We start from the raw sequence: 12,006 nt of genomic DNA, 5'->3' as shown, positions 1-12,006 counted from the left end.
TTTTTCAGTCGTTCTATTCAGAAGTTCCGGCTTTAGGAATGGAAGTTAAAGATGAGGACACGCTCTGAGGTTTCTGTTGGTACAGGATTTTGAGGTACCACATGCTTCTTCGCGCAAGTCTAGACTCGTATGGCGCAAGCATGGTAACTCTTTCCTTCCGCCAGCTTCCGATAACGTACGATGAGCTGAAACAAATTTATTAAAGTTAAAAGGATAAGCAAATTTACCATTTTTCATGAACACCCACGAACTATACAGGAAAATAATCAATAAACAGCAAGATAAACAGCGAGGATGATAACCATGGCAACTATGAAAAATTAGAACAATCCAAATTTATTTTGAAGCGTTGCTTTGTTTTACTGGGTACCGATGTCTTAGTACACTGGAACCATAAAATGAGTACTAATTTGTTCTGACCCCAACATCTTGATAATTATATCTATGGTTGAGCCAGCCAAGGGCTGAAAACCTCTTTAATGAAGACGATAATAATAATAAAATAGATGGGGAAAACTATCGAATATATATCCAAGGTAAGCGAAATGAGTATTTGAATAATTCTGGGAAAATGAATAGTTTTGGAATGTGCTTAGTTCCTCCACTATTGGATCATTTACCCTACCTAGAAAATTTATTCTCAACCTCTTGTTCACTCATAATGAATCGCCTGCTTTGAGCGTGCTTACAGCGGCACACTAGGAGTTAACTTTCTGAAGTCAGTATGGCGAAAGGCATCTAAGCTTCGATTTCTCAAAATTAAGCACCTTCATCGAAAAAATATTTGGTAGGCGTAGTAGCGGACACCTTCCTACATAATCGGTACCAAATAGTTTTTCATGAAAAATTTCAAATTTTGAGAAAACCCGCGTTAGATGTCTTTCGCCATACACATTTCTGGCGGGTAACTCATGCTGGCTTTTTTGCCCATATACTATAGCGCCAGGATGTGACAGCGGCGGGTAGAAACTCAGCCACTGCCAATAATTCATTGGCCCAGGAATCATAGTATGCCATTGAACACATATGTTTTCTTGGAAATAATCAATACTATAAAAAACAACAAGAAAGGTTTTCTCAAAAACTATTATGTTACTTTTTCATAGAGCTGATATGACGTAGATTTTGTAACAATAAATAACGATATGCATTTTGTGATCTTTATCAATTTTTATAGATGTTGAGCTATCAATCAAATTGTTCAGCCCATGAAAATGTAATATTTTCTTCAAAGACGCCTACTACCCGACTAGTTTGTCATAACAAAATTTTATCACAATTATATCAATATGTGTTACAAATAACAAAACTTGCAATAATTTTGTTAGAAATTCTCTGCCAAAGATAAAGGAAATAAAATTTCATGATCGTCATAACATGATTATAACACAATGTGTTATGTTTATTTCCCCAGAAAAAAAAATTGCCTACATTTTTGGTAGACAGGAATTGGAAAAAAGTAAGGTATACCACCTACAGTATAAACCCGACTAGAAGGTCATATCAAAATTATATCATACTATGTTATTATGTTATACTAAATTTTTATAACAAAATTTGTTAGAAACATGGTGCAGGATGTTGTTAAAATAACTAAATTTCTATCAAAAACTGCACTACTGGAAACAAAAAACTATCTAATTTTGTTACAATTTTATCATAAAAATAACATATTCTGTTAGAAATTTATAACAAGATCAGATACAAAATATATTGTTTTCGTAGCAGTTGGAATTTTTACAGATCGTGATAGGTCGCCAGATTGTGACCAACAATCATATTTCTTTTTGTTTTTGTCTGAACAAGAATATTTTTCGAGAACATGAAATTAACAACATAACAAATAAGGCAACCTTCTCAAATTATATCAGCGTTGTGATACCTATGGCTGGGAGACTTTGCTACATCTATTTTAATTGCCTACTATTGGGCAATTCGGTGTTAAGCATTTTTCAAATCATATTATGATATAATCCTGTTACAACATTTGAAAGATAATGGCTACTGAGATCAACATTGTATCAAAATAAGTTATAAATATCACAATATGTTAAAATTGTGTTCAATTTTTGTTATGCTCTTCTAGTCGGGAAGGCTACCCCAGACCTGAGCGATTTCATCGCCAAGACGGCGACAACTAGTCACGGCGATTCTATCGTTGGGTCGTTGCAGGCATGTTTCATTTACGTTTCCATACCAACGGCGACAGAATCGCAGTCGCCAAGCGATAGAATCGCGTCGCAATTGTCTCATCGCGTGTGTTTGGGGGAACCTTTACTTGAATCTACATTCAAAGTTGAATCAGCTGGACAAGATAATTGCCTACATTATGGATAATCATAATCTTTGCAAGAACATAATTTGTTATAGTATGGTCCAATGCACCGAATGAACACAATGACGTTTGAGACAGGCGCTGTTTACTAAAAATGAACACTTGCATGAACTCGATTAATGAAAAAGTATTCATTATTAGTAAACAGCGCACCGCTCAAACGTCAATGATGAACTCGGTGCATTGGACCATAAGCTATTTTCACCGCTTTTTATGTAACACAACGAGTTATAATTTGGTTCAATTAATAACATATTTAGTAATATTTTTGTTAAAACTAGACGAGATTTTGTTACAATTTTTGTTATTTTAACTACTAATGGTACATGTTTTATAACAACCGCTGTTATGAAAAACTGCTGTAACAGAATAACAAGGTCTGATATAAATCAGTTACTATCTACTGGTCGGGAAGCTTACGGGTGAGGTAAAAGATTCGCTAATTATTAAACTTAAGTGAAAATGAAAGAATTTTGCACATTTTTTCCATTGCAGCTTAATAATGAATAACTAATATTGAATTGTGATGATAATATTCGTTCATAAATGTCCTACAAATGATTTAATGAGTGATCTTATGACTTAGGCCATTTTGCCCCAATATGAACTGTTCTCCCCTAAATCAAATTCATATGCCTATTTTTGGTTCGCGTTTAAGAAATTTAAACAGTTTTCCAGTAATAGATACCGTGGACCCCCGGTAATATGACCATTTTTAATCTGAACACTTTTAATTTGAACCCCGTTTTTGCCTTTCTCGTATACTAAGTATACGGTAAAGGCTATATGATCGCTCCAAAAACAAACTTTTTATAGAAGGCCCGGAGACCCATAGTGTTATATACCGATCGACTCAGCTCGACGAATTGAGGTGATGTCTGTGTGTATGTGTGTGTGTGTGTGTGTGTGTGTGTGTGTGTGTGTGTGTGTGTGTGTGTGTGTGTGTGTGTGTGTGTGTGTGTGTGTGTGTGTGTGTGTGTGTGTGTGTGTGTGTGTGTGTGTGTGTGTGTGTGTGTGTGCGTCTGTGCGCACCCACCCAAAAAAAAATGTCACTTATTTTTCAGGTACTTATCCTTAACCGATTTACTCGCAACAAGTTGCATTCGACGCAGGACACTCTGCCATAGTTTCCTATTGAAAATTGGTCAGATCGGACTATGGGCTCAGAAGTTATGGCCAAAATACCACTTTTTTCACAGAAAAAAATGTCACTCATTTTTCATGCACTTATCCTTAACTGATTTACTCGCAACAAGTTGCATTCGACGCAGAATACTCTGCCATTGTTTCCTATTGAAAATTGGTCAGATCGGACTATGGGCTCGAAAGTTATGGCCAAAATACCACTTTTTTATAGAAAAATTGAGTATAAAACGTCACTCATTTTTCAGGCACATATCCTTAACCGATTTACTCGCAACAAGTTGCATTCGACGCAGGATACTCTACCATTGTTTCCTATTGAAAATTGGGCAGATCGGACTATGGGCTCAAGAGTAATGGCCAAAATACTATTTCTATAATGCACGAGAAAGGCACCATTACCGCTAGGTGGATTAATCAGGGTTTTTTGAACATAGTTTAAATTAAAAATGGTTTAAACGTTATTTAGCACATGGAATCTTTTGGGTCTGAACAAACTAGTAAAACTTTAAACAAGAAAGAGTATTTGAAATGACGGCACACATCTAACGGCATGATGAATACGTGAATCGGAATCTAGGGATTTCAGTAATAATGGTAACTGACCAACTTCAAAGCTGAATTTTATTGGTCCAACAAAATCAATCAGTGCCACAAAACCAGACCCACTCCAGAAATTTATATATCTTGATCCGAATAGATATGGAGTTGTTTTATTCTTGATACTACTTTGTCCAATTGCTAGTAATAACTTCTACCAATTCATTCCAAAGCTGACATTTATTGAAAGGTAAGTAGTTCTTTTGAACCACCGACCAAGCAACTCTACAGTTGGAGTTCATCAATAGATCCATTGCTAGTGCGTAAATTCACGACAAAAAAATATTAACGATTTTTTAGGCACGGGTCCACGCAATAATAAATCTAGTGTTTTTTATTTGCGTCGTTGAAATTGTAAAATTCCTAGAAGATAGATTTCAAAAACGTTCTGGCCTTTTACTATGCAGGTTAACAAAGGCTCAAGGAATTAATGACGCAAAAATTCACAACGCAGAAAAAAATCTTCGTTTTGAACATGCAAGAAAGTAAGGAACCCTTAATAAAATTTTCGCCAAGGGCGCAGGGAGTCCACGCTACGGCTCTGACCGTGTATAATCAACATACTCAAACTTCGGACGCTTCAATTCGTATGGAAAATTGTCTGAAATATTTCGTCGAAATGTTTCATCAAGCTAAATCGAAAGGACTTATGGTTTGGGCTTACTTTACTATAGTTCAAGTCATGTAATGCATAGTAATTTGAGGTGACGAAACAATAAAAAGACAGCCTGAGGTATACAGTTAGAGTTATTTGTAATTAGTCTTCTTGGTACTGTGTAATCAGGTGTCCGAGGTTTGAATCGTTGTGTCCGAAATATGAATCCAATCCAGCTGCTGTCCGAGATTTGAATCAAACAGAAGCTGGACATTTTCATAATTGGGAAAAGTCGAGGGTGAGAGGTCTGGAGGGAGAGGTATTGTTCAGAGTAACTTCTGAATTCCTTGACCGATTCTAACCAAATTTGGTACACATATTCTCTATTCTGACGGGAAGGTTATAGTGGGGTTGTTAGAGCCATTTATCCTGAGTAGACGATTATAAAGGGTAACAAAGAAACGAGTAGTGATTTACTAAGCGATCACACATAGTGATTTTAAGAGATAAAGGCAAAAGAAAGATGAAAGAAGAAAAATACAATGGAATAAACAATGGAAGAAGGATTAAGTGAGACTGAATAAGGGAGACGAAATAAGGAGGAAGAAAGAGGAAAGAGAGCAAGAAAGAAGGAAAAAATAAACAAGGGGATGTAATGGGGGGATGTAATGCAAATAAGAAGAAGAAGAACCCAAATAAGACTCACATGGGGCAGAAGAGTGAGTGATCGGCTTGTGCTGAGGAAGGAGTGTCGTAGCGGGTAACCGCTATCGTTACCCCGAGGCATGGCTGCAGTTTCTGTGTATACTACACATGCTGAGATAAGAGTGTCTTAGCGTAGTATCTGTTGAACCAGGCAGTTAAAGCTATTGACTGCTCAATACATGGGAGTAGAGTTTTAGAGTGAGCATCCAAATAAGTCTCAAATGGTGTGAGTGCCTGTGTGAATGAGCGGCTTGGGTATTATAGCGCGTCCATAATTCATAAAGTGTAGCTCTTTTCGGACAGCTTTCTTAGAAACTGGTTCTTCAACGGAGCGGTTTAAAGGATTACGCGGCCGGTAATAAAGTTAATCAGTTCAGTGCGTTTTTTTTTTCTCTTGTTTCGGAAAGGGGGAAAAAAGATAATGTGTTTCTTGTCCAGTCGTGTTTCTCCAGTAAGAAGAGTGATCGGCCGGTCGCACATAGGTGTACGCAGAGTAAAATCGTGGCCAAAACTATGTCAATCATTTTATTGTCTGTAAATGCATTCAATATGCACAGCAAAGTGTATTTTCTCGTTTTTATGCTTTTTGCATTCATAGCAGTGCAGTATGACCACTGGCGGCTTCAGTTATTGTTATTTGATAAAGCATCACTTGGCGCAAGAACGCTGCCTTTAAAAACTACAGCGTGCTTGCGACGAGCGGTGCCCACCTCTGGATCCGTCATTGAGTATGATCTTTTTTATTTTATTCTTCATTCTTTGATTATCATTAATTAGAAAATTTTTGGCCTCACTCTTTTTTGGAAGTAAAACATAATTTATGTGAGCTTTGTCGCTCAAAACCAAGATTATTTATCTTTTTGACTAGCTTTTTAGCAAATTTCACTTTATTAAAATACAAATAAGTCACGATTGCGTGAGGATGCGTGAAATGTGTTTTGTGGAGCTTTTTAAGGAAACTCCAATCTTTCCAACGCTGAAAATTTTGTTGCTTGGACGGGTTTGGAACCTTATTAAAAGATTTATTTTGTAAAACATATTATTGTAAAAAAGGTAGAAAAAAGCCAGCAAATAATATCATGATTATGGATCACCAGAAAACGGTTTAAGATCAAATCATGCTTGAAAACGTTTTACATACTCTCATCATTGATATAGGTATCAGATCGTAATCTTCAAAATCACTAATAACCAAGAAAAACACGAAAAAAAATTGGACATTGTTTTATGCACAATTGCGATTAAACTTGCATTGAAATTATAGTGAAGTTTTGACAGTCAGCATTGTTTACAAGTAAACAATATGGTTTCAAAAATCCCCTGGCAAATTAGTATTACTATTTGAGAGTTCAAAAACGAAAAATAATATGGAAATATCTAAAATGTTTGTTTTTGACTTTTGGCCACGATTTGGGCTGAAATACTCCTCAGTGGGTCGTCGAAATTTAGTTTTGCTTTGTGCTGAAAGCAAAACGATCGGCTGGTCACCGAAATTTTGTTCGACATTGTGCGGGTGGGTAAATTAATCAGAAAATGATAATGTGTCTCTGAGTAGCCATCAAGCAAGCGTTGCGCAGTGCGTGTTTTAGTCGTCGCGAAGTAGTTAAGATATCGAATCAGTCTTCGGGAGAATACGTAAGACACGCGTTGCTTTTCCGTTTTTGTATCATCATGAATATGACGTCGTTCAAATGAAATAATTAGTCGCTTACCAAGGTGATTTCCAATATATTTTCTTCCCAACTAACATACTATTCCTTTCCAGTGTGCTCATGGAGATGCAGAGGATTTCTCGGTCTCTTTTAGTAATGAGTGTTGAACTAATTTTCCTCCCCTTATCCTAATTGACTGTGAGGACGTGGTCGGCATCGTTATTGGTCTTGAATTAAAGAAACTGCGAAGAATGTACACTGAGAATAGCTTCCTAGTCCCGAGAAAACTATTCAATTGGTGAGCTGTACATTATTGGTTGTTTCTCGGCCAATCACGGCTAGCAACTATGATGGGTACAGTCAATCAAGCTAAGCTAAGCTAAGCTTCAACGGAGCTGTTTAAAGCAGCAGTTGCTTTCATAGCCTGTTCCCATGTCAGCTTTCACTATGCGCTTCAACAATCGTCTTTGGGGACTATGATTTTTTGCGGTGTCATGCGGAGAGCCAGGTGTTACAGCCTCGGTACGATTTTCAACAGATCCAGTCAATTTATTTGTTTCGCGGATGACATGGACATTTCCAAACGTAAAGCAACAAAAGTTGGACTGGTGGTGAATGCATAAAGTCAAAGTACATGCTATTGGGCGGAATAGAGCGCGACCGAGCGAGCCTGGGTAGCAGTGTTACGATAGACGGGAATATCTTCGAGGTTTGTCGATGAATTCGTCTACCTTGGATCCTTGCTAACGGCTGACTGACAATAATACGAAGGCGCATCAACTGTGGAATTCTGGCCTACAACGGGCTTCAGAAGAAGCTGCGGTCAAAAAATATTTCCCACGTCATCAAATGTGTCATGTACTAAACGCTGATAAGAGCGGTAGTCTTCTACGTGCATGAAACTTGGACAATGCTCGAGGAGAACTTCAAAGCACTCGGAGTATTCGAGAGACGGGTGCTTAGGACCATTGGCGGTGTGCAAGAGAACGGTGTGTGGCGGCGAAATATGAAACACGAGCTCGTCCAGCTCTATGGCGAACCCAGCATTCAGAAGGTAGCTAAAACCGGAAGGATACGATGAGCAGGGCTGTTGCAATAATGCTGGACAGCAACCCTGCAAGGATAGAGCGCAGCGAGCGAGGTGGGCTGACCAGTTACAGAACGACTTGGCAGGCGGAAGAGAGATTCGGCCTCAAACCGTGTATTGTGACTTCAAATTGTTGATTCAGTGTTATCTGTTTAGAAGTAACATATGCTTGGCGTATTGTAGAGCTCCATAATCGTCGGTCTTGGGCGATGTTCCTCCAGTTTCGCCGAACGTTCAGGGTCTCCAGGTCCGATTCCACCGCGTGCAGCCAGCGTGTTCGTGGCCTTCCACGAAGTCACCGGCCCCTATCTGGTTCTCTGTTGAATATTGTTTGCGCTATTCTTTCTTCCGACATTCGCACTAAGTGACCAGCCAACTGAAGTCTGCCGTATTTTATACGATTCACAATATTTTCTTTTTTCTTCTTATATACTTGATACAGGTCATGATTCATGCGTCTGCGCCATATACCATTCTCTAGTTTTCCTCCGAGTATTGTACGCAGCACTTTTCGCTCGAAAACCCCGAAAGCTCTCCGGTCCGCCTCAATCCGTCTAAGGTCACAAACTAGGTTGACACTTTGTATGCAATCCGATTACTTGATTTCGAGCCATCCAGCGTTGCACGTATCAGTCTAATCAGTTTTGCCGGAAAACCATGTTCGGACATTATCTGTCACATCTCATCTCTCTTCACTGAATCGTACGCTGCTATTAAATCAATGAACAGATGGTGAGTCTGCAAGTTGTACTCCCGGAATTTATCAAGGATCATCCGCAGGCTAAACATCTGATCCGTCGTTGATCGGCCCTCACGAAAACCTGCCTGGTATTCGCCGACGAAGGACTCCTCAAGCGGTCTCAGTCTGTTAAACAGGATATGCGACATGATTTTGTACGCCGAGTTCAGAAGGGTGATCCCTCTGTAATTGGCTAGTCTGTGCTCTTTCTTATAGATTGGGCATATGAGACCATCCAACCAGCCGGCAGGCAGTTCTTCATCCTCCCATATTTTCTGGATAATGTGGTGGATTGATTGATGCAGCTGCTCACTTCCGTGTTTGAGAAGCTCGACCGGGATCTCGTCCTTCCCAGGAGCTTTACTGTTTTTCAGCTCGTTTAGAGCTTTCTTAACCTCGTCCAGCTGTGGTTGTTTCGTGAATTCGTGACGCAGCAGAGTCGCGCCCGAATTTTTGCAACTACAAGATAGTGATCCGAGTAAAAAATGTTTTTTTTTTTCAAGAATGTTGGCAATGGATAGTAATTAATGCAAAAACATGCAAAATGATTGAAAATATGCGATCTATTCCCCTAAAGTGCTTTTTTGGTCTTTCTTATGTGATTTTTTCAATACATTTTACGATGCACGAGAAAGGCATCATCGCCGCTAGGTGGATTAATCTGTTTTTTTTTTTCACATATCTTGGCTGTGCCTATCAGAATCCGAGTTTTTTCGCAAACGGAACCTTCAAGTGGTCTTGTTGTGTAGGGTTTATCACGCCTACCTGGAGAGTAGAAGGTCGACGGTTCGTGTCCCTCCCAGACACGTGTCAATTTGTCCATTTCGATACATGTGCTGTGCATATGCACAGCCATAATATGTAACAAAAAATAATTTTCGTATGACCGAGTTGCCGAATATAATATGCAATTAATTGAGTCTCATGTCATGCAGGAATATCTCCGGAATCCAACGGTCTAAACCTGGTTTCGAATCAGTTTTCAAAGCTAGATAACATTTCACGTCAAACGCAGTTTGGTTGTTATGTCACAGATGTAAAGAAATTTGAGTTTCCATTAAATATGGCCTGTCCGTAAACGATTTCTGTAGGCTTTTTTCTCCCGTAAATGCATTTTAGACCATTCTCCGCATATAATTAAAAAATGCATTCTTATGGCCTTTAAAACCTTGAAGTTTGATACTTCGGAACACGAATTCCCGTCGATCTCTGGCAGAACCAAAGAAATTGGTTGATATTTAACTGTAGTTCCTCGTCTTCTTCAATGGCTCTGGCATTCAGGGTACGTTATTCTTACGTATGAAATAGGTTATGCAGATTGTCGTCCCTCTAACAGCAGCAGAGGTCACAAGTTGCCGACCATTATCGTTGGTAGCAGAAAGAATGATTTCGGTACCAATACCAGATAGAAAGAAATCCCCCTCCTTATAGTCCTTGCTGCACCACAAAATGCATTTGATCAGCGATAAGGTTCACTATGGACTCAAATTAATACCGTTTTCATCAGTTCTGACCATATCACAGAACAACCTATTGTTCCTTATTATAGGGTTGAGCACCGCTACTTTGAAACATTGGTATTTTCTTGACATACTCAAAATTGGACTAGCGTTAAACAAACAGCTGTTATAAAAATATTTTCACATATAAACATTTAGACATCCAATTTACGCAATACTTATCTTTTTTCTCTTACAGAGGTAAAACACGAGCGACATCTCGAATATGGAAGCAAAACACTACTTCGAAAAAGCCCACCCTGTGTGCGATGGCAGTGTGTAGGTGTAAAACGGAAAACAATAGCACAGAACGGATCCACCTGAGTGCCAACGGCAAAAGCGCTTTGTTTCTCGGTTCCGGGAAAATCCGGTAATGATGAAAATTGTTGGGTTGCTGTTTCCTCCCGAGAGTGGATTTGCAAAAGCAAAGAAAAATGCTGTCCAGCAGCTGAACTTGTGAAGTGGTAAAAACCGGGGAAAATGGACCATTTAGATTGGCCGGTGTCATTTGCAGTAGCGGCCGCCGCCGCAGCAGCAAGGTGCAGCGGCACTATCAAACAATGGCTCCGGAACGTCGACCGGTGGTGTCTGTAGGTGGTCAGCATTCCGCATCCAGACGGCAAACGACGACGGCGATGGTGCTGATGGTGTCACTACGGTTGTTTTTGTTAGTATTGGGGATTAATTCCCTGGTGACCCAGTGGGATGCTCCTGCTGGCCGCAATTGTGCCGAAGTGCGAGTGGATGTGTGAAGGTGTTTTCCGTAAAAGTGAGGAGAAAATAACACACGAATTGGAGAAAAATCAACAATATAATCCACCAGAAGCACAATGAACGGCGAACCGTGGAAACTCGGGGCCACCCGTTCCGTGGACAAGCGTGGATTTATTGCCGCCTGTGGATTACTGGCACTGCTGTTGGTGGGAACTTCGACTAGGATGCTTGGTGCCGGTGCAACGAGGATTTTCGGTGAGTTTAGGTTTTGCTTTTCCCTATGAAAATAGAGCATTAGTTTTGAAATTCAATGGCAGTTTAAAATAACACTATTGTTTGTTCAGTATTCGATTCGTTTATTTTTTCTGACATGTGGCCTGTTATTGATAAGTGGATCAGCTGTATGAACTAAGCGATCAAATTTGATTTGTCATGGGGTTTGATATATATTGGTTTTCATTCAATTGCTACAGCTTGATGGATGTAGTTTGTAAATAGTGGTTTAAATCAATATTCATGGTTTACTTGAATATGGTAATTCAACTTTTGGAAAAACTGATTTTGATCGGTATTAAAACACTGCTTTTTCTTACGCGTGTTCGATTCCTAAGAAAAAAAAACTGTTATCGGGAGACACTACAGACTGCCAATCCGGAAATGGCGAGTTCGATTCTCGGTCCAGTCTAGGATGATTTCGGTTGAAAAACATTCTCAACGCTCTAGGCATTGTACTTTTGTCACCCAAGATAGAGCTACTGATCTTGGATTCCATATTACAGTATAAAAAGAAACGACGCTTGTGATTTTTTCGTTGTTTCTTAATGAGATGAATATATCTTCAGTGAAATCGAAAACAGTTTTCCTATATATTCAAGCAATGAATAAATGCTAATAGAATACTGAGTTGAAAAGCAGGCCAAGTTCTAGTTGCGATGTA

At 39.2% G+C, this 12,006-nt stretch overlaps 1 protein-coding gene across 1 annotated transcript in view; it reads left to right on the top strand.

Moving 5' to 3' along the window:
- Window positions 1-12,006, top strand: part of LOC134205127 (tyrosine-protein phosphatase 99A-like) — a 409,912-nt gene that overhangs the window by 3,801 nt on the left and 394,105 nt on the right. The window contains 1 exon segment of the mRNA XM_062680070.1: window positions 10,555-11,324. Coding sequence (XP_062536054.1) covers window positions 11,186-11,324 — 139 coding nt within the window. The 5' untranslated portion in view covers window positions 10,555-11,185.

The sequence above is a fragment of the Armigeres subalbatus genome, chromosome 1 (genome assembly GCF_024139115.2).
Source record: "Armigeres subalbatus isolate Guangzhou_Male chromosome 1, GZ_Asu_2, whole genome shotgun sequence".
NCBI classification, from domain to species: domain Eukaryota; kingdom Metazoa; phylum Arthropoda; class Insecta; order Diptera; family Culicidae; genus Armigeres; species Armigeres subalbatus.
This window is presented reverse-complemented; position numbering and strand designations above follow the sequence as displayed.